Raw genomic sequence first — 22,511 nt, 5'->3', positions numbered from 1 at the left:
TTTTTTTTTTCTGTAGTAGAGATGAGGATAAGGTCTCATCTGTTGCCCAGGCTGGCCTTGAACTTCTGGGCTCAAAAAGTTCTCCCGCCTTGACCTCCCAAAGTTTTGGGATTACAGGCATGAACTACTGTGTTGGGCCTCCCTTTTATTTTATCCTCCAAACCCCATAACTGCCTGATTAGCAAGTCCTTTGATTTCTCTCTGTGAATCTTTTAAATTCCTCACCTCCACTCCATCTCTACCACCTTGGGCCTTAATGCAAGACCCGACTGCCCCTCACCTGGACTGTTGTAGTCACCTCCTGAGCTACAGTTCCTGTCTATAATTTCCTTTCCAGTGTGTCTTCAACCTGATCACCGGGTCAGTTGCCTGAAATACAAATCAATTTGATCATCCTCCTGCCTAAAAAAAAAAAAAAAAAATCCTGGCTTAGTGGTTCTTATCAGGGGCCAGAATTACACCCCTGGGGGTATATGGAAATGTGTAGAGACAGTTTCAGTCATCATAGGGACTGGCAGACACCACTGGAATTGGGAAGGTGAACCAAGATACTAAACTTTTTTTTTAAGAGATGGAATCTTGCTCTTTTGCCCAGGTTAGAGTACAGTGGCAAGATTCCGGCTCACTGCAACCTCTGCCTCCCGGTTCAAACGATTCTTCCGCCTCAGCTTCCTGAGTAACGGGACTGCAGGTGCATGCCACCAAGCCTGGCTAATTTTTGTATTTGTAGTAGAGACAGGATTTCACCATGTTGGCCAGATTGGTCTCGAATTCCTGACCTCAAGTGATCCTCCCTCTTAGGCCTCCTGAAGTACTGGGATCACAGGCATCAGCCACTGTGCCTGGCCAAGATGCTAAATGTTTTGTAGTGCCTGGTGAAATAGTTCCACACAAGGAAGCATCTGAATGCTAGAAGTGCCTCTTCTGAGAGACACTGGCTGGTTTCCATTGCCTGGGATAAAGTCCATGCTCTTTGGATGACCTAAGCCCTTTCTCAGCTGATTCCATTTCTCCTTATCAGCTTCATTGTCTCCTGCTTCTTCCCATTCACACTGTGTCCCAGCCACATAACACTCACCAGTCCCCAGATATGTCACTGTCCCTCACAGTTCTATCTAGTTCCTGTTGTCTGCTTTGAGACACAGTCCAAGTGTCACATATATTTAGTAGAAACAAATATTTATTAAATACCTACCATGTACAAGTGCTGGAGATATAAAATGAATGAAATGTAAGTTTTCATGGTCTTGTGGGGAGATATATACAAATGGATCATTATAAAACAAGATGCTCAGTAAAACATGCACAGGATGTTATGGGAGGCCCAGAATGGGTACCAAAGAGAGGGAGGTAGTCAGGTGAGGCTTCCTGGAGGAGGTGGTGTCTGCACTATAAAGGAGGGAAATAAGTGGTAGGTGGTGGGAACATTCCAGGCAACTAGGGCAAAAGTGCTTGGCCCTCATTTCTGAAACATAATACTTTAACTTTCTTTTTCCAATGTTAAACAAAAGTGCCAGCGACAGGGCTTTGAGGATGTCTACACTTTGCACTTAGGAAGAGGAGTTACCACAACAATGGTGAGAAAAGACTAATATGGAGAAAACTACAGCAGTCTCTAGGGCTCTAGAAAACACTGGAGGAGCCTCCTAAAGGCCTCATCACTTGCTCTCTGCATGGGAAGAGGCAAGGATTGAAGGGAAGAGACATGGGGCAGGTGACCTTTTCAGCCCAGCCACCACTGACACAGCAGAACTGTCGGGTTGGATAAGATAGATTATTAGCTTATTATTTCTTTTTGTGTGATTGGCATGCATTTTACAAATGAAGTCTTACAGATCTTTTAAAATTCATCCTTGGCCAGGCACAGTGTTGTACACCTGTAATCCCAGCACTTTGGGAGACCAAGGCGGGCAGATTGCTTGAACTCAGGAGTTTGATACCAGCCTATGGAACATGGCAAAACCCTATCTCTCCAAAAAATACAAAAATTAGCCACGCATGGTGGCACATGCCTGTAGTCTCAGCTACTTGGGAGGCTGAAGTAGGAGGATGGCTTGAGCCCCGGAAGTGTAGGTTGCAGTGAGCTGAAATCGCATCACTGCACTCCAGCCTGGGTGACAGAGCCAGACCCTGTCTCAAAAAAAAAAAAAAATTTATTCCTGATGATAGAAAGCTGTTCACTTCTAGGAAGCACAAAGCTCTCCCTGTGGAGGAGTTCAGTGTTGATACTTGATTAATGAGCCCGTATGTTAAGCAGAATTTCCTTATTTATGTACATGGAAAACAGGATTGTTGTGGCTTTAGGGTCAGGTCAGGGAAACCACAAAGCTGTTTACAGCTGCGATCTTGAATGATACTTGTCAAAAAAGACTTCTCTATTATTTTTTTCATAGACTTCTAGAGTTCCAGAGTTGCATAGTATATTTGTCTTGATTAGTGCATTGATCTTTATTAGGTATTTAACTTCCTTTAGAAAGCCAGCATAACCATAAGATAGGAATTATTCCCTATTATTCTCATATCTTCCTTGTCCAGAAATGGGGCAGCTGGGAATAGTCTCCTTGGAGTGCAGATGGAGCCCATTATTTATGTATTTGAAAATAATTTTGTGGGAAGCCAAAGTGGGAGGATTGCTTGAGACCAGGGGTTTGAGACCAGCCTGGGCAACGTAGTGAGACCTTGTCTCTACAAAAAATTAAAATGAAAAAAATAGTTTGGGGAGGAGGGAAATGGGTAAATGCCTTTGTTGTTTCTTTTAAAATTTCAATTTACTATTTTGAACAGGTTCTACATTTACATGGTCAAAATTCAGAATATACAAAAGAACTTAAAGTGAAATGTCTCCCAGCCCATTTCCCTAGGTGCCCGGTTCTTTCCTCCAGAGCCACCATTCCTTGTAGTTTGTTGTATAGCCTTACAGAGATATTCTGTCCAGTATAAGCCAGTACATATGTGATTGTATCAGATGGAGCCCTTTGGAGGCAGAAGAGTCAGGTGACATGCCAGGGGTGGACCCTGTGCTTTTAACATGAATGCCCTTTCTACTGCGCAGGTGAAATTACATGGAGTGCTGCAGAATTGAAAGCGTTTTTTGTTAGCAGATTATGACATTATAACCAGCTCACTTATACTTGGCCAGCCCTCTTCTGCACTTATTCTGAGATAAGCCATAAGAAACTGAACAGGGGCCTGGCCATCAGCACTCAGGTCTGACTCTCCTGCCTCTCCCTAAGGTGCCTGGCCAGTCCACTTAACCTCCCTCAGCTTTGGGTTCCTTGACTATACGATTAGAACATTAGGTCAGGTGCTTCTGTGGTCATTGCCAGTTGAAAAACAAATCTCTGATAGGAAAATGAGTGGCTTTCTATTCAAAACATTACAAAAACTGTTTGGATATTTAGCTCGAAGTTTTTAGGTATTTAAATAAAGCTGCATTTTAGAATTATAGCCAATTTAAGAGCCAGTTAAGGCTGGATGCGGTGGCTCAAGCCTGCAATCCCAGCACTTTGGGAGGCCGAGGAGGGCAGATCACTTGAGGTCAGGAGTTTGAGACCAGCCTGGCCAACACGGTGAAACCCTGTTTCTACTAAAAGTACAAAAACTAGCTGGGTGTAGTGGTGCGTGCATGTAATCCCAAAGCCTTGGGAGGCTGAGGCATGAGAATCACTTGAACCTGGGAGGCGGAGGTTGCATTGAGCTGAGATTGGCCCACTGCACTCTATCCTGGGCAACAAGAGCAAGACTCTGCCTCAAAAAAAAAAAAAAAAAATCCAGTTTAAGAATGAGTGTTCTAGTAAAAGCTTTTGAAATTGAGCACTTTATTGTATTTACCTATTGGGATAACCATTTAGAGAGCAAGGTCTGTATCTCTCTCATGTCCCCGGTGCCTTGAACATAGTGTGCTTTGATTCATTAATAATAATAGGAACAGGCTGGGTGTGGTGGCTCATGCCTGTAACCCCAACACTTTGGGAGACTGAGGAATGCAGACTGCTTGAGCTCAGGAGTTCGAGATCAGCCTGGCCAACGTGGCCAAACCCCATCTCTACTAAAAATACAAAAATTAGCCAGACATGGTGACACAGGCCTATAATGTCACCTACTTTGGTGGCTAACACAGGAGAATTGCTTGAACCTGGAAGACGGAGGCTGAAGTAAGTCAAGATTGCATCACTGCATTGCAGCCTAGGTGACAGACCGAAACCCTGTCTCAAAAATAAATAAATAAAGTAATAATAGGAACAACAACAGCAGCAATGACAATAGCAACTAACATTTACTGAATACTTATGTGCTAGGTACTTGATATATTTTCTTTAGTCAACAGATAGCCCCAAACTGAAACAGAGAGATTGTCATACAACTAATACCTGTGAGACCAGAACCTGAACCCACACAGGCTGACTCCTACCTGTATAATTTGCCTGGAGGGAGAAATCAATGAATGATGATCTGAAGAAGATCATTGAGAATGGGTTCAAATAATAATGAGAAAAAAAAAACAAAACACACTGTCTTATGTCTTCCAGAAAAAACTGCCTCTGACAGCCCTTGCTCAGAATATGCAAGAAGCATCGACTCAGCTGGAAGACTCTCTCCTGGGGTAAGAGGGCTGCTTTCAGAGTGCCAGGCGCCATTTAGGTTGGTGGAAGTGGCTGGGCCAGGTGGTGTATGTGGGACCAGAGGCACTGTGGGCACTGATGACATGGCTCATCCGCTAGGAGACCAGCTCAGACTCCTTGGGAGAAAGTGGGGTCAAGGCCACCGGGTTGCTGGAGAATCTTTCTTCTAGTAAGTGTCAGGCTGGAATTGGATGGCAGAAAGGACCATTAACAAAAAAGCAACTGGTAGGGTCAATGCCTATTCCCCTAATCTTGGACACAAAGAATGTGGTCCCTTCTCTGTTCCAGGTGTTGACTCAGATTTAGAAACTCTGACCAGACCCTTTCAGTTCTTAGAGTCACACATCCTTTACAGGTGGTTGCCAAACTATCCATGGTAGTTATCTAAAAAGAGTGTGTTTTCTGAATTATTATTATTTTTTTAATAATTGGCAGGTATTATTTAAATAATTTAAAAATATAAATAATAAAGCAGTTTTTATTCTGGGAGGGAAGGTTTACCCTTCCTTCTGTCTGTTCCTGCAGCGAGGCTGGTGTCCTCTAATCCTGTCTGCTCTCTCCAGCTGTGACATGGGCCCTGCTTCCCAGCGGGATCACCCTTTAGACTTTTCAGTGCATTTCTCAGCGTCTGCAATTCTCTCTCTGTCCTTTGAAGAATAGTTTTCTCCTACTCTTCACCGTTCCTTTCTCCTATCTGCTCCCATGTTTGGGGGCCCTGGGAGGAGGGTGGCCTATGCCCACCTGCCAGCATCCTCCTTCCCTCTAGCCTGGAAGTTTTTCCTGTTTGTGCTTTCTCATTCTGTTGCCATCGTCATCACACTGGAGTGATGCTGTGTGCTAAGATGGTTATAAGTGTTTTCCAAGTAATAGCTCATTTAATCCTCAAAACAACCTAGGAGGTAGGTAATACCAGCACTTAGAACCCCGTTAGCACACAGCATCACTCCCATTTTACAGACGAGGATACTGACAGAGAGAGCAAGGAAATTGCCTGAGACCACACAGTGGGAGAAGAGCAAAGCCTGTGTTCAGACTTGGGCAGCTTGGCACCACAGAGCATGTTCCTAACTATGACACCATGGCTACCTCACACAGTATCACATGCATTTCTGGTGTCAAAAGAACCCCACAGAAAGCTAGCAAGGGAGGGCGGGAAGGAAAGGAGGGAGGCGGGATGGGAGAGAGACTGCGGAGTTACTTTGTAACTGCACATGTACTTCATATGATATCAGCTGCATGTTTGCAAGAAAAGTAAAAGGAAACATGATGTTCATGTAGCAGGGTCCTTAAGTGTTAGCTGGCTAGCTCATCTGCACAGTCAAAAGGAAGCCTTGCTGAGGCTGGACTCACAGACATAAGATAATGTAATAAACTTGATGTCTAATTTAAAAGATTTTCAGGGTATTTTGTGAACACTTGGTTTTCACCTGACTTGAGAGCCTAATTCTTGAGTAATTTGTGATCTCACTGTTCACACATCCTTCTGCCACCCTCACACACAAAGTACGTGCCTGAGACAGTCATTTTTATTTTAAAGTGCAAGTCTGTGGACTCATGTTTTAGGCAACACCCTAAATTTATAATATTTTAAAGGCTCTGTTAGGTAGCACCCTAATGCATTCCTGTCATATAGCAGGCAGCACTGCATCCACATGATAACCCAGTACCAAATTAATGACCACATGCTCATTTTTGGGGTGTCTTGTTTTTAAAGGAAGATGCTGGAGACATGTGGAGATGCTGAGAATCAGCTGGCTCTCGAGCTCTCCCAGCATGAAGTCTTTGTTGAGAAGGAGATCGTGGACCCTCTGTATGGTATAGCTGAGGTGCGTGCTTCACTATGCAGCATGAAAGAGCCGAGAGTGGTGTGGGCTGGACAGTGAATGTTAAAATTTTAACAGTAGTTGCTGGGTTTAACGTGCACTTCTTTTTGGAAATAAGGGGAGTTAATTGAAGTTACAAAATCCTTTACCTAAGAGAAAAAACATTTGTAAATACTGTATTTTGAGATGGTTAACCTAAAAGCCCTGAAGTGCATCTCATTTGGTATGTTCTTTTTAGGTGGAGATTCCCAACATCCAGAAACAGAGGAAACAGCTTGCAAAATTGGTGTTAGACTGGGATTCAGTCAGAGCCAGGTAACGCAAGCCTTGAGCCAGCAATGCAGGATTGTGTCCCATCCTCAGCAACCGTCACCATTCCCACCACAGGGGAGAGGAAGACCACTGACAGTGGACACAATGGAAGTGGTCACCAATTCGTGCACTTGACCCCCAGACTGGGTGCCAGCCTCCCAGCACCTCCTATAGGCCTTGTTTTCTCAACGTGGCAGTGGGGATTTCGTTAGAACATCCTGTTCTTAGTGAGCCAGCAGTGAAAGGAAATAATCTAAGGAAAATGAAGTGAGTATATTTAATGACAGAGGGGACCGTAGCAGCTCTAAGAGCACAACTCTTAGAGTATAGGAGTAAACATATCTGTGGCGCTAACTGCTCGTGAGAGTCCTGCCATGTCACAAACCCTGTGTACTTGTAATACCTTCAGTACCAAGAAAGGAGGCACTCACGTGGGAGGAACTCATATAAACCCATGTAACCAAGTCAGCACTGCTGATGTGGGGACTGATGCCAGCGGAGTCTGTCATGATTCAGAGCTGGACTGCTGCCTCTGCTCTGTCCTTGTTGAAGATTTTGGCTTTTTTTTTTTTTTTCTTTTGGGACAAGGTCTTGCTCTGTTGCACCAGGCTGGTGCGATCATAGCTTACTGCAGCCTCAAACTCCCAGGCTCAGTAGATCCTCATGCCTCAGCATCCCAAGTAGCTGGGACTGCAGGCACATGCCACAGTGCCTGGCTACTTTTAAAAATTTTTTGTGGAGATGGTATCTAGCTATGTTGCCCAGGCTCGTCTTGAACTCTTGGCTTCAAGCAGTCTTCCCACCTTGGCCTCCCAAAGTGCTGGGATTACAGGCGTGAGCCACGGTGCCTGGCCCTCGGTGGAGTTTCTGTTAGTAACTTAACATGGCTTTCTTCTCAGGCATGTGAGAGTTGGGAATAGGGAAACAGGCACCACCAGCCTGAGTCCTGTTTCCTACTTTATCACAAGGGTTGACAAACCTCTTCTGTAAAAGGCCAGATAGTAAATCTTTCTGGTGCTGTAACCCAGTTGCTCCCTGTTGTAACTGCTTAACTCTACTGTTGTAGCATAAAGGTAGCTATGGGCAATGCATAAATGAATGAGCGTGACTGTGTTCCAATAAAACTTTATTTACAAAAACAGGTGACTTGACTGACCTCAGCTTTATTTGTTGGCTCTTTTCTTTCTTTTTATGAGACGGAGTCTCGCTCTGTCACCAGGCTGGAGTGCTGTGGCACGATGGCTCACTGCAACCTCTGCCTCCTGGGTTCAAGTGATTCTCCTGCCTCAGCCTCCTGAGTAGCTGGGATTACGGGCACGCACTACCACACCCAGCTACTTTTTGTATTTTTAGGAGAGATGGGATTTCACCATGTTGGCCAGGATGGTTTCAATCTCCTGACCTTGTGATCCACCCGCCTCAACCTCCCAAAGTGCTGGGATTATAAGCGTGACCCACTGTGCCCGGCCTTAGCTCTTTTCATCCTCATTGCGGTCCTGTGAAGCAGATATGATTATTTCTATTTGACAAATGTGTGGTGATAGAGGTATCATTTATTGAGTTCTTCTATGTCAGATGCTTTTATGATAAATTTATGGCTGTAATAAAATGGCTGCATTTCCTTATTTCTAAGAAGCAGTTGAGTATTATATGCATCACTGATTTAATATCAGGTTATTTGGAGAAAATAAAGAAATGCCAGTTTATTAAATGTACAAATCAGTTGTTAAGATTAGTCCTGATTTAAGAAATGTTGAGATGAGAAAAGGTATGTCTAGGAATTCACACATGATGTGTGTGAACTCTACTAGTACAATTATCAAGTAACTTACCTGACACTTGCCACATGCCAGAGATTGATCTACTTTCATTGTATGTCAGCCCATTTGACTCTCTCACCAATCCCTGTTCATTTGTTCATCTGTGTTTTAGCAGATATCAGTTGGGTGCTCAGTGTGCACCAGACTTTGTGCTAGACGCTAAATGCACAGACCTCTCCATGTGACTTGGAGGGAACAAGGTAGAGGTGAATGTAACATTTCCTACTTTTGAGAGGAGACTTGTTTTGCAGATAAGAGAGGGACTTGCATATATTATCTATATGACTTTGTGTTTCAAGAGCATAAATTGCAGTGCTAGGATTCTGACAGCAAAGTCCACTGTCTCCTGGTCACGTGTACATGTGGTGTTTGTCACGTGGTCTGGAGTGTAGTGAGGTGATCATAGCTCACAGCAGCCTCAAACTTCTGGGCTCAATGGATCCTCTTGCCTCAGCCTCTTGAGTAGCTGCACACCATCACACCCGGCTACTTTTTTTTTTTTTTTTTTTTTTTTAAGATGGTGTCTTGCTCTCTCGCCCAGGCTGGAGTGCAGTGGCACAATCTTGGCTCAGTGCAACCAAGATGCCAGGTTCTAGCAATTCTCCTGCCTCAGCCTTTTTAGTAACTGGGATTACAGGCATGCACCACCACACCTGGCTGATTTTTGTATTTTTAGTAGAGACGAGATTTCACCATGTTGGCCAGGCTGGTCTTGAACTCCTGACCTCAAGTGATCTGCCTGCCTTGGCCTCCCAAAGTGCTGGGATTACAGGCATGAGCCACTGCACCCAGCCCCAGCTACTATTTTTATCTTTAGTAGAGATGAGATTTCAGTATGTTGCCCAGGATCGTCTCAAACTCTGGCCGCGAGTAAACCTGTCTCCTTAATCTCCCACAGTGTTGAGACTACAGGTGTGAGTCGCCGTGCCTGGCCTGTATGTGTGATTGGAATCCTGTGTAGCTGAGACTGCAGGCCACCCTGCAATACATTTTTGCTCAGGAGAAGGAAGAATGTTCTACTGATTAAACAAGGCAGCAAATGCTTCCTCACTAGAGCTGGTTGAGCAGTATTATAGATGTTTATCTGACAGGAATTTTGCATCTTGAGTGCGTGTATCCCATAGGTGATTTTAATACTGATTCTTGATCTTGCATTCATGGTCTTGTTCGCTTAATCACAGTAGGTGTTGGAGAAGCTGAAACAATTGAATATTTCTACTTTTTCTTATTCCTGTAGCTTTTCCCTGGAGAAAAAAAATGGTAATAAGTAGGAATCCGTTATATGCCAGACATCATATGCCTGTGCACATGCACATGTGTGTTTTTCTTGCCTTTCCTCCTCATGACAATTCTGCTTGGCAGACAGTATTTGTGATAGTTTTGTAGATGAGGCAACTGCAATGCAGAGAGGCTAAGTCACTAACTAGGTCACATAACTAGTTAAGATAAAGCTGAGCTGCAGACTTGGACATGTCAGACTCTGAAGTCCAAGCATAGCATCTCCAGTTTTGCACTGGCAGACTGGCTGAAGCCTTTCGGTGGAGGAATATGTCACGTCAGGGACACAAAGTGGGCAGAACATAGCGTTTTGGGGCAATGCAGCAGTCTAGAAAGTTTAATAAGTGGCTAACATGGGTTTTCATGCTGCATTTTATAACATCTGTGCTTGCATTTAAAGTGATAGAGCTTTCCACAACACAGACTTACCCATTTTCAAACAGAAGGATTAAATTCAAAGCACATTTGAAAATCAAAAGAAATTGTTTTCTATGATTATTTCCCACTTATCCCCTATTATTACTAGTTTCTTTTTTTATTTTTAGTGCTTTCATAGCTACTGATTGATACTTACATTATTATTGTTGTTGTTTGTAGACATACTTACATTATTATCGTTGTTGTTTGTAGACATGGAGTCTTGCTGTGTTGCCCAGGCTGGTCTCGAACTGCTGGCTCAAGTGATCCTCCCACCTCAGCCTCCCAAAGTGTTGGGATTACAGGCATGAGCCACTGTACCTGGCCTATTATGTTCTGTTTCACTGACTCTGGAAGTTCTGGCATTTACTTGCTGAAAGTAATCACAGGTCACAGATAATAGTATGGTAGTAGGAAGAGCTGCAAGGAATTCTCAAGAGCAGGAGCTGACTCCCAGTGGCACAGGGAACATTTCAGGTCATAGCAAGAGACCAAGGAGAGCACCTTGCTCTCCTTCAGTGGCGAGGAGTCCATGATTGCCTCCATAGGAAAGGGATTTAACATATTTCTTTCCAGCAATGGAGTTTGTGAGACAAGATGTGGTTGGTTATGTTCAGGGAAGACCACTCATCAGTCCTGCCATGGTGGGAAGCTAAAGTCTCCTTTTGCCTGCTTCCGTTCTTAGAGGCTAAGCTCAAGAGAAGTTGGCATCTTGGGCAGTGATACCCCTTCCAGGTCGAATCAGTTTTGGGGAAGGATCTGTCTCCACTAGGTCCTACCTCCAACTGTTGAGTATACACAGCTGGTTCTCAGATGCTGGTGACCCCTTTGTTTTGCAGGTGGAACCAAGCTCACAAATCCTCAGGAACCAACTTTCAGGGGCTTCCATCAAAAATAGATACTCTAAAGGAAGAGATGGATGAAGCTGGAAATAAAGTAGAACAGTGCAAGGTATGAGAATTCCCTGATAAATGTGTACTTGCATCTATCTTTTACTTTTTGCAAATGAGGGATGAAGGGTCAAATGTAAGTTATTTAATGTTTTCATAATTTGTATCAGAATATTTTGAATGATTTTAAAGGTAGGTTTTAGTTTCTTCTTTCTTATTCTGTAAGACTATATTATTTTGTGATCAGAATAAAACATTTTAAATAAATTCAACTAGGATATTTTTTAAAACTTGACAAGATGTCTAAGCCTACTTAAAGATGAAGGCAGAAAAAAGGAAAGAAAACCATAGCAAAACATATCATAAAGTTACAGCAATTAAAACTGCATAAGAAAAACAAAAAAAAGGTAAGAAAAATGTAAAACTGCATAAGAAGCATTAAAATAGATCAGTGAAATAGTATAGGTTTTCTAGAATTAATGCTATTATATTGTAAGATTTAATATATAGTAAATGGCTCATCATATATCCTTGGAGAAGAAAAGATTACTTTTTGAATGTTGCTTGAACAATTGGTTTGCAATTTGGGAGAAATATAACTTTTCATCTCATAAATTACAGATTAATTAGATGGTTAAGTGATCTCATTCTCTCTGCATCTGTCTGTGTAGATAGATGTTCATTCTGAATGTTATTTGAGGTGGAAAATTATCTGAACTGGTAAAGGAATAGGTCTTTGGTGAGTCTCTAGAAAGTCCAGGGTCTAAGTCTGGATTTACTTAGACTTTTCCTGCTTTTATTTTTTATTGTTTAAAAAAATTTTTTTTTAATTTCATGCTAATATTAAGACTGTTATATTTTAGTTTATTTAGGTCATGACATACTTTGCTTTTCAAATAGCAAACCTTGATCAATTAACTGAAATTAAATGACTTGTTTGAAATAATACAGTGGATAGAAATATAATAAAAATATAATATAAAAATAATATAGTGGGTAGAAATTGAAACTAAACTCACAAAGTTATGCCGTTTTAAAAAGTTTTTATGTTTAAAAGATGATGCTCAGATAAATGCTTTTAGTAAAATAATGTCACATTGGTTTATTTGTGGTCTGAAGAGTTGTAACCTAGATCTTGGCTATTAGCTACTTATTGCGCACAAATTTGGGTAGAGGTTTGGGAAGTCATCACGGGCTGATATCTCTTCTCTCAACTTCCACGCTTGTCAGTATTTCAAATGGTAAAAACTTGTGAAAATCTCTGGCTCCTTCTCTTTATGCTACCTTGTGGGTAATTTCCTCAGATCTGTGTTCTCTTTTACTGATTCTCTCTTTAGCTATGTCTGATCTGCTACTCAAATAACATTGAGGGTTTTTTTTTTTTTGAGATGGATTTTCGCTCGTTACCCAGGCTGGAGTGCGATGGCGCGATCTCAGCTCACTGCAACCTCTGCCTCCTGGGTTCAGGCAATTCTCCTGCCTCAGCCTCCTGAGTAGCTGGGATTACAGACACATGCCACCATGCCCAGCTAATTTTTTGTATTTTCAGTAGAGACGGGGTTTCACCATGTTGACCAGGATGGTCTCGATCTCTTGACCTCGTGATCCACCCGCCTCGGCCTCCCAAAGTGCTGGGATTACAGGCGTGAGCCACCGCACCAGGCTAACATTCAGTTTTTAATTTCATTGACTATATTTTCCATTTCTGAAGTTCTGATTCTTCAAATCTGCCCTTTTGATACTACATTATTCTTTTCTAGTGTTTCTTTCTTTTAGATCATTTTAAATATACTTATTAGTCTCTGTTAATTCTGTTTTCTGAAGTTCTCTGTGAGAGCAGTAGGAGTTAGCTTATGGTGGATTATTTCCTCATGTGTTTTGTAATTATTTATTTTGAACTCATTATAAGAGGGGCTTTATCTGTGGGACTATCAGGGTTTGGGAATGAGGCTTCCCAGACAGTATTACTAGTCCAGGTCCATTTTTAATTAAACTTAAATCAGTTTGGGGTTTCTGGGACCACATGTCAGTAAATTTAAACTTCAAACCATCATGAAAGCAAGTCTGTGTTTGTGAAATCTCTTGACCATTGTTTCTCAGACCTAAAGCCCATTCCAAAACAGGCATAATTCCCTCTGATTTCCATGGGATGCTAAGTGCGTTTGTTCTAATCTGTTCTTTCATTGAGAGTACAGTGCTTCAGGAATCTTACCTTTATGCATGATACATGTGTACTTGTTTCTGACCTTACCAGGCCTCAAGGCTTCAAATACCTTGGTCACCAAGACTGGCACAAAGCTACCCCAGGTCATCCTCAGCTTCCATTCATGCTTAGAATTCTGACTTTTTCTTTTTCTGCTTCTTTTTCTTCTTTCTCTCTTTGTGTGTGTGTATATGGTGGGGTTGGAGGGAGTCAAGGAATTTACTTTATTGCTTTCCCAGTTATTCTAAAAGGATGTTTTCTCCTAACTAGCATTTCCAAGTTTTTATCATAAATGGGAGGCCCTTCACATTAATTTGTATACCTTGACGCCAAAACAGAAGTTAGTACATAAAAAAAAAACTCACTCTCTACATATATATTTTCCCATATATATATGATTATATATATATGAAAATATATATATGGGAAAAATATATATATTATTATATATTATATAATATATGTAATAATATATATATAATTCCTATATTTATATTCAAAGATTGGAAATAGATACCTAATTGCCTAATCTGCCACTTAAAAAAATTTTTTTTGACCAGGTGCAGTGACTCACTTCTGTAATTCTAATACTTTGTGAAGCTAGGGTGGATCACTTGAGGTCAGGAGTTCAAAACCAGGCTGACCAACATGGCGAAACCCCATCTCTACTGAAAAATAGGAAAATATTAACTGAGCATGGTGGCATGTGCCTATAGTCCCAGCTACTCAGGAGGCTGAGGCAGGAGAATCGCTTGAACCCTAGAGGCGGAGGTTGCAGTGAGCTGAGATTGTGCCACTGCACTCCAGCCTGGGCTGCAGAGCAAGACTCCATCTCAAATTTTTTTTTTTTTACTTAGTGACTAGGTCTCACTCTGTTGTCCAGGCTGGTCTCAAATTCCTGGCTACAAGAAATCCTCCAATCTCAGCCTCCCAAAGTGCTGGGATTGTAGGTGCAAGCCACCACACTCAGCCTCTCACTGTTTACAAAGTTATTTAATTTTTATATATGTAATTCATTTACATTAGGTCAGATATCAAAAAGTGTAAAACAGTATACTATGAAGTCTTTCCCTTGCCATTATCCTCCTCCTGCTTAATTTCCATTGCTCCCAATAGGTTATAACTGCTACTAATTTCTTGTTTTATCATCAAGACATATTTTTATACATATGTGACAATAAAAATATGGCATTGCCGAGCATGGTGGCTCACACCTGTAATCCTAGCACTGTGGAAGGTTAGGATGGGCGGATCACTTGAGGCCAGGAGTTTGAGACCAGTCTGGCCAGCATGGCGAAACCTCATCTCTGCCAAAAGTACAAGAAGTGTGGTGGTGCATGCCTCTAATCCCAGCTACTAGGGTGACTGAGCCAGGAGAATTTCTCAGGTGGAGGTTTCAGTAAACCAAGATTGTACCACTGCACTTTAGCCTGGGTGACAGAGTGAGACTCTGTCTCAAAAAAATAATTAAAAATAAAAGAAAATTTTGACATACCCTTCCACCCCTTTTTTTAACCCAAATGTTAATACACCATAAGCAATGCTCTGTACTTTGCTTCTTAACCAGAGTGTTGAAAATATATCTTGAAGATCTTTCTGTGTCAGTCCATGTAAGAACCTTCCTTACTCTTTCTGTATGGTCGTACCATGCAGTTGATGGACATTTAATCTGTGGCGCTTTCCGTCACTTTTTCATCTTAGATCTCACAGCGATTGTTCTCAATGTTCTCAGATACCATTTTGTTTCACCTCTTTTTTCTTCAGTAACGTCTTCTCTTCCATTTACCCAGGATCAACTTGCAGCCGACATGTACAACTTCATGGCCAAAGAAGGGGAGTACGGCAAATTCTTTGTTACGGTAAGCACCTTCCCTTGACTAAATGTTAAAACATTGTTAAAATGGAGTCATTTTAGTGTTTTTGCAAAAGATTTCATTTTTAGTTTTGCTCAGCCATTTTGTGTGTGTCCATCCGATGCTAACGTTACTTTTGTTTTTGAATGTGGGTCTGTTCTCAGTTATTAGAAGCCCAAGCAGATTACCATAGAAAAGCATTAGCAGTCTTAGAAAAGACCCTCCCCGAAATGCGAGCCCATCAAGGTAATGTAACCTGCGTGCTGCTGATGCTTCCTTCTTGCCTCTGCCACCTCTGCCTGGGTTCTTCTTCACCCTGACTCCTCTGCATGCACGTCCTCGGGATAAAACTTCTCTGCCTAGAAGGGTACTGTCTCCCAGCATAATTTCATCTTCCTTGCTGCATTCTCTAATTTCTTCCAAACCCAAATTAACACACTAATGGAAAATTTGTAGTTCTTCTGAGACCTTCAGTTGAAGAGAAAGCTGGCCTCTTTGGGGAGTGCCTTTGTGTTTTCCCATCTTCTATAGGCTTGAAAAAATCTAGCATTGAATGATCCTTTTCCACATCAGCTATTTGTTCCATAGGACTTAATTCTGGCCATGTGACTCCAAGAGCATCCATTCTAGGGAAAATATTTTGGACTTTCCAAAAGAAGCCAGTACTTGATGCCACATCATGCACATCACACTTAATAAGTGTGATTGAATCCTAAGACCATGGTCACTTCTTTGAGACTCCTCCTTTGTCTTTATACTAAGCTTTTGTTCCTATCAGCACTAATATTTTGCCCATCATATTCAAGCACACTGCAGATTTTATCTGCAAGTTACGAGCAGACTGAACATTCCCCTTATGTTGAGTTTGAAGTTGGGCATCTAAAGCTTTTATTTTATTTTTCTCTGTAAAGCTTTTGATGCTGTGTCTCTCTGGTTTACCATTAGAGCATTTACCAGCAGAGATGAGCATAAGCTGTTGAGTCAGAAATTGCTCCGCCATCTTTGAATCTGTTTTGCCTGTCATGTAGACCTGACATTTGGAGCTTAGAGTCCTCTGCAGAACCACTGGCCTTGAGCTGAAAGGGGATCAGACCAGGTGCTGAGTGGGATGACTGATTTTGAGACTGGGCGAGTGTGTGTGTGTGGTGCCGGGGGATGGTTTGTGGATGTGCATACACACCAGCACCCTCAAGAATGCCACTTCTCCCTTAAGTTCTAGGACATCCTTGGTTCTGCCTTCGTGCCTGAAAGTTTTTTAGATTATGGAATTAGAAAACTTTATGTTTTGACTGACCATATAGTCAGATCTTCAGCATTCTCAGGTGCAGTGTGTCTGATTTTCTCAGCCATTGCCCTTGCCTTCCCAAATAATTGAGGTTCCTAGTTCATGGAGGATGGTGTTGAGTCGCAGTGCAAAGGAATGAGGTCTCTGGAAAATGTTCCACCTTCTTAGGGACAGACTCTTGCTAAGCAAGTTCAGACCACCAAGAAAATATATTTATGAGATACCTGCTGTGGGCTGGGCCCCGCATGGGACAAAATAGTAGACAAATCATCATTTTAGCCTTTGAGTGGCTTAGAGTCTGATTTGAAAGAGTTGATTAACAAGAACAAAAACAAGAAGATTGGATTTTTTGAGCAGTTTTTTTTTTTTTTTTTTAGAGAGACAAGGTCTCGTTCTGTTCCCTAGGCTAGACTAGAACTCTCATTCTGTTTTTTACCCAAGGCTGTTTTCCCTAGAGAAATAAGTCAGGAAGCCATGGGGGGCAGGGACAGGGCAAGGAAGAGGTTCAGATGGAGCAACCCACGGAGGAAGTGCAATTTGTCCTTCTTGCTGGCGTCACCCTTCACCAAGTTACATTTCAGCCCCTCTCACCCTTGCCTGTCCTTGTACCTGCCTCTCACCTTAGTTCTCTGTCTCTTCTTCCCTTGCTTTCCTCTCTGTTTTCAGAAGGACTCAGCTTGTCCTTACTATATAAAAAAGTGTGACCTCCCCCCGCAGCCCGCTCACCCCTGTGGACTCTGGTGTCATATTCAGGTCAGTTCGTGGTAATCTGGTGCCTCCCTGACCTGAACACAGTGCCCCCTTTAATCTGCTTCTCCTTCATTTTTCTGGTGGGCACTTCCGATGACCACTTTCTGCCTGCCACCTGCGTTTTCTTACCACCTTCCCACCCCTTAATCTTTTGCAGTCTTATGTCTACCCCTAATCAGTCTGCCGTTTAGGGAAAAAAACCAAACCATACTGCAGTTTTCCAAGGACCAGCGACCACCTGTTAGATCCTGGCATTTGACCCGGTGTCGGCCATCTCTTCCTTGTTAACATTTGTTTCCTCCTTCTGCTTGATTGTCTTCTTTCATCGTGAGGACTCTGCATTGCTCCATTTCTTTTTAAAAATTTTTCATCATCAAGAAGGATTATGTGTTGCTCCATTTCTGTCCCCACCCCAGAAGTCAGCCTTTACTGAGGTCCAGTCCTTGCACCTCTGTTCTCTCCTACCCTCACTCCCTCGCCCCCTTTTCCCTAGAAATCCCCTTACTTTGACAGCTTTGCCTCTTCCCTGCATTTTAATCCTTACAGCCTCCTAAGCGTTGGCTCCCTTTGATGAACGACCCTCACCTTAAACTCAAAAAGCAAACCAATTCTCTCCCCACACCAACTATCTCTTTCTCTCTTCTTGTCTCCCTGATACCACCTTTCTCCAAATGATTCATGTCTTAACCTTGGAACCCTTTTCTCCTTCCTCTCTTCCACCCCATGCCTGGGTTCTGTCCATTTTGCCCTAGGCTCTGCCATCCTCTCTTCCCCTGGCCCACTCTGCTCTGTGCTCTCATGGCCTTGGCGTGAACTTGAGATAAGATGTAAATTCCCAGACTCACAATTCCTGGTCTTTTCTCAGCTGATTGCCCCTCACAAAGATGTGTTTGTCCATTTTTCAGCCTGTTTAATCTCTGTCCATCTCATGAGATCCTCTCCAACCTCACTTCCTTTGAGAAGCCTTCTCTGACAACTGAAGCCAATGGCAGACACTTTGCCTCCTGAATTGCACCAGTATTTGTGGTCTACGCCAGAAGTTGCAAACAGCCATGTCTCATTAAAAATTGTTAAAAGTTGGTTGCCGTCATTTAAAAACCAGGCACTTCGATGTAACAATCCCGACTTCTGGCTTCTCCTGAAAGTTCAAAACGTCTGGCAACACTGGCTCTGCTTTCCCACTTGGCAGAATTGGTTTGGTGCTGAGGGGAGGTTATCACCTGTCTGCATATCGTGCACCCCCAGCGGGATTCGTGCCACTGTGCTACCTATCTGGCTCCTCTAGACAATTGCATTTGCGACATTGTCTGTACCATCGATCTGCCATTACTTAGCAAATATGTCTTGTCTTGTTATTGACTGTTCTGTGTTTACATGTGTGTCTTATATTCCCTTCATGATTCAGTTGCCCTCTCCCTGAGGGTGGGGAGTCTCTGTGAACTTGACATGCCTCCTGCAGTATCTGTCACATAGTAGGTCTGTTGATTGAGAGGCCAGTGCCTGAGGTGGAGTTTGCCTTATGACTTGCCTCTAGTCAGTTCTCACTTGCATCCTCTGTCAACATTATGCCAGGCTTGGGGGTGGGGGTAGACTCTGTTCAGTGTTTACTAGAAAGTTCTAGCAGAGGTTTGAAGCATGCCTGCCTCTCAGTGTTGCAGGGTTGGGCTTGTGGTGAAGGCGATGGCAGGTATCATTTGCAGAACTCCCCTGGGTGATTCCAGTATATTCCCTGGTGGAAGGCTCATGTGGCCATTTTCAGCCTGTGTTGTGAATCATTGCTTTAGATAAAAGGGACAAAGTATTTCAGGTAAGATTTGACCTCTGGGAAGGTCCAGACGTCCAGATGCATTTTCTATTGGAAATTCCCCTGGCTGGGGCTGGGCCAGAGACAAGGAGGGCTCCCCACAATTCTGAGAGTGGCTGGAGGCCTGCTTCTCATTTTTGTCCCCCACCTCCCTTTCCGTCACCCCTGTCTTCACCCTTTACCTCTTGCTCTTTCCATCCATTTTTACCTTTTCCCAAGCTCTCAGTTCTATGGATTTGCAGGATTTTATTTTTCTTCCTTCCCCATGTGCAAATCATGTGGGCCTGTAACCCCGCTGTGACATAGGAAAGAGTGTAAGAGGACACACCAGAGTAAATATTTCCTTCTTCCAACCCGACTTTCTAGCAGCAGAGCGGCTAAGGGACCAGTGGCCGTTAAAGGTGCGGAGAAGGACATGAATCCTTCCTATTGGTGAAAAGAATTAAGTGTTTCTCCTGGAGCAGTTTTCACATCTGGTTTGCCCTTCTTTGCTTCTGTGAGCTGCTCAGACAGCACTAGATCTCTGCAGCTCGCACAGGCAGGCCAGACCCAGCCAGATACTTCTTATTCATATGTCTGTTCTCTAAATTCTTCTATTTTACTGCTTCATTGTATTTCTGCTAAGCTGCCTCATATGATCTGAAGATAACATAAAATACGGCTTTCCTGCTGTCTGCATAGCCTTCAACTGCTTTAGGGCTGCAGATTCTGCATTTCTTGCCACTCAGACATTTTTTGGAGCTGTTTGGGGACGCGGCGTTCTGAAGCGCTGCATGCCGTGGAGATGTCGCATCTGATGGAGAGTAACTGCAACGTGGGGAGTTCACGTTGACCATCTCCAGTCTTGTATGACAGATGCTTAACTTGTGTTTGAAATTTTCAGAGATTATTTCCATTTTTGCATAGCAAAGAGTCTGTTTCTTGTCCTCTAGTTAGAAGGCTTTGCATGGCTAGAATAAATTTCTTTTCAGCAAAACAGTATGCTCTGGGGAATCTTCGTTTTAGTCCAAGGCAGTCCACTAAACCCACTGGCCTGTGTTAATGAAGCGTGGTGCAGGTGCAGCACACCTCTGCAGCTTCTGCTGGGCAGCCTGAGTTAGGTGCCACGTAGGTGCGTGCAGGCTTCTGTTCCACGAGTAACTGCCCCAGCCTGGTCCATAGTTTGTGCTGCTCCAGTAGAGGGCAAATAACAAAAGCAGACAGAACAGATGTATCCCCTCTTCCTAGAGGCTCAGCTGCCAGTCTGCTAGAAAAGCCCACTGGGTAGTTGGGGGAACAAAATAGCTTGGTAATGCTGTGAGTTTGTTGGGTGTCTAACTGAACCATTTGCTACTCTAGATAAGTGGGCAGAAAAGCCAGCCTTTGGGACTCCTCTAGAAGAACACCTGAAGCGGAGCGGGCGCGAGATTGCGCTGCCCATTGAAGCCTGTGTCATGCTGCTCCTGGAAACAGGCATGAAAGAGGAGGTGAGGGGAGCTTCGTGATCCTTTGTACCAAGTCTCCATGCCCTGTGTTCTGCCCAAAGCACCATGCTCCCCTCCAGCCCCCTGTCCACCCCCTCCTTAGTTATCCAGCCATTGTCCATTTTGTGTAGAGCAGTGGCTTTCAAGCCTTTGTCACCATGACCCATGTTTTACATTGCAACCACATACCTTATGATACCTTATGAATGAAACAAGGTTTTACGGAACAATATTTACCTTTCCTGCTTGCAGTACATCCTGACTCTTTGTCCTGTTTGACTGTTTCATTTAAAACTCTGGTCGTGATTTGTGACAATAGATTTCATGATGCATTAATGGACTAATGAGCTTTAGGTTACATTTACATAGTATTATGCAATTTTGGGGGGCATGGGGAAGCATTTACATACTTAATTTTATGAGATTCTTTTTTTTTTTTTTTGAGACGGAGTTTCGCTCTTGTTACCCAGGCTGGAATGCAATGGCGCGATCTCGGCTCACCACAACCTCCGTCTCCTGGGTTCAGGCAATTCTGCCTCAGCCTCCTGAGTAGCTGGGATTACAGGCATGCGCCACCATGCCCAGCTATTTTATGAGATTCTTATACAAACCCACTGTGAACCAAATAAGGCAGTTCTTATTCTTCTTCTTGTATAAATAAAGAAGTCAGCATGCAGGGAATTTACACCAGGTCAGAACCAGAATGAGAATGCAAGGCTTTTTTTTTTTTTTCCTTTTGAAAACTTTGTATTGAAATAGAACATGCAGAAAAGCATACATATCATAGGTGTACAGCTTGATGTACTTGCATGACTGAACTCACCCATGGAATCAGTACTCAGATCAAGGAATACCCCAGAAGCCCTCCTTGTGTTTGCTTCTAGTCACTCCCCTTCTAACTGCCTAGGTTAGTGCTTCTTGTCTGGGGCCAGATTTGCACCCCAGGAGACATTTGTCAAGGTCTGGAGGTATTTTTGATCATCACAACTAAGAAGAGGAGGTATTACTGTCATCTAGTAGTAGAGGCCACGTGTATTCGTCCATTTTCACACTGCTATAAAGAACTACTTGAGACTGGGTAATTTACCATGGAAAGAGGTTTAACTGACTCACAGTTCCACAGGCTGTACAGGAAGCATGGCTGGGGAGGCCTCAGGAGACTTAAAGTCATGGCAGAAGGCAAAGGGGAAGCAGGCACAGTGTTCACATGGTAGAGCGTGAGGGAGAGAGAGCGAGAAAGAGAGAGCACGCACTCAAAGGGGGAGTTGCTACACACTTTTAAACAACCAAATCACTGTTACAAGAATAGCAAAGGGGAAATCCACCCCCATGATCCAGTCACCTCCCACCAGGCCCCATTTTTAACACCCCAGATCACAATTCCACATGAGATTTGGGTGGGGACACAGAGCCCAACCGTATCACCACAGATATCGCTAAACATCCTACAGGCACAGGACAGCCTCCAACAAACAATTATCTAACCAAAAATGTCTGTAGTGCTGAGGTCAAGAAACTCTGCCTAGATTAATTTTCTTGCTGCCTGTCCCTGTGCTTGGGTACATACTCAGCCCTCTTCATTCCCCCTGACAGCCCTATGGGGTAGGCAGTAACACCACTCTCATAGACAAGAGGTGAGCGGAAGTCAGGAGTTCCCCATCAGAACACACTGCTGCTTAGTCTGAGTCTCCCAACCTGCACTTGATGCTGATGGCTTGATGGCTTTTCATTATATTTAGGGCCTTTTCCGAATCGGGGCTGGGGCCTCCAAGTTAAAGAAGCTGAAAGCTGCTTTGGATTGTTCCACTTCTCACCTGGATGAGTTCTATTCAGACCCCCATGCTGTAGCAGGTGAGCGCCAAAGAGTGTCTGCAAATCAAGTCATCCTCAAGGTGGTGAGCGGGTCCTGTCTCAGACAGATGGTCTGTTAAAATCCAGTTTTAATTATAGGTTTAAGTGACAGAACCTAAGTGGCCTCTTGCTACAATTCC

General features: G+C 43.3%; 1 protein-coding gene across 5 annotated transcripts in view; it reads left to right on the top strand.

The window, feature by feature from the left end:
- Window positions 1-22,511, top strand: part of ARHGAP17 (Rho GTPase activating protein 17) — a 95,349-nt gene that overhangs the window by 39,902 nt on the left and 32,936 nt on the right. For all 5 annotated transcript variants that reach the window (XR_010337377.1, XM_012464628.2, XM_012464625.2 and 2 more), the window contains exons 4-11: window positions 4,530-4,603; window positions 6,337-6,448; window positions 6,684-6,760; window positions 11,112-11,223; window positions 15,156-15,224; window positions 15,383-15,464; window positions 20,396-20,523; window positions 22,260-22,371. Coding sequence is in view for 4 of the 5 variants with exons in the window: in XM_012464628.2 (XP_012320051.1) it covers window positions 4,530-4,603; window positions 6,337-6,448; window positions 6,684-6,760; window positions 11,112-11,223; window positions 15,156-15,224; window positions 15,383-15,464; window positions 20,396-20,523; window positions 22,260-22,371 (766 nt within the window). In the remaining variant the exon portion in view is untranslated. The remainder of the gene's footprint in view (window positions 1-4,529; window positions 4,604-6,336; window positions 6,449-6,683; window positions 6,761-11,111; window positions 11,224-15,155; window positions 15,225-15,382; window positions 15,465-20,395; window positions 20,524-22,259; window positions 22,372-22,511) is intronic.

This window comes from Aotus nancymaae, unplaced genomic scaffold (assembly GCF_030222135.1).
Source record: "Aotus nancymaae isolate 86718 unplaced genomic scaffold, 86718_ANA_hifiasm-v0.15.2.pri h1tg000049l, whole genome shotgun sequence".
Taxonomy (NCBI): domain Eukaryota; kingdom Metazoa; phylum Chordata; class Mammalia; order Primates; family Aotidae; genus Aotus; species Aotus nancymaae.
The sequence above is the reverse complement of the archived record's forward strand: the minus strand, read 5'-3'. Positions and strand labels throughout refer to the sequence as shown.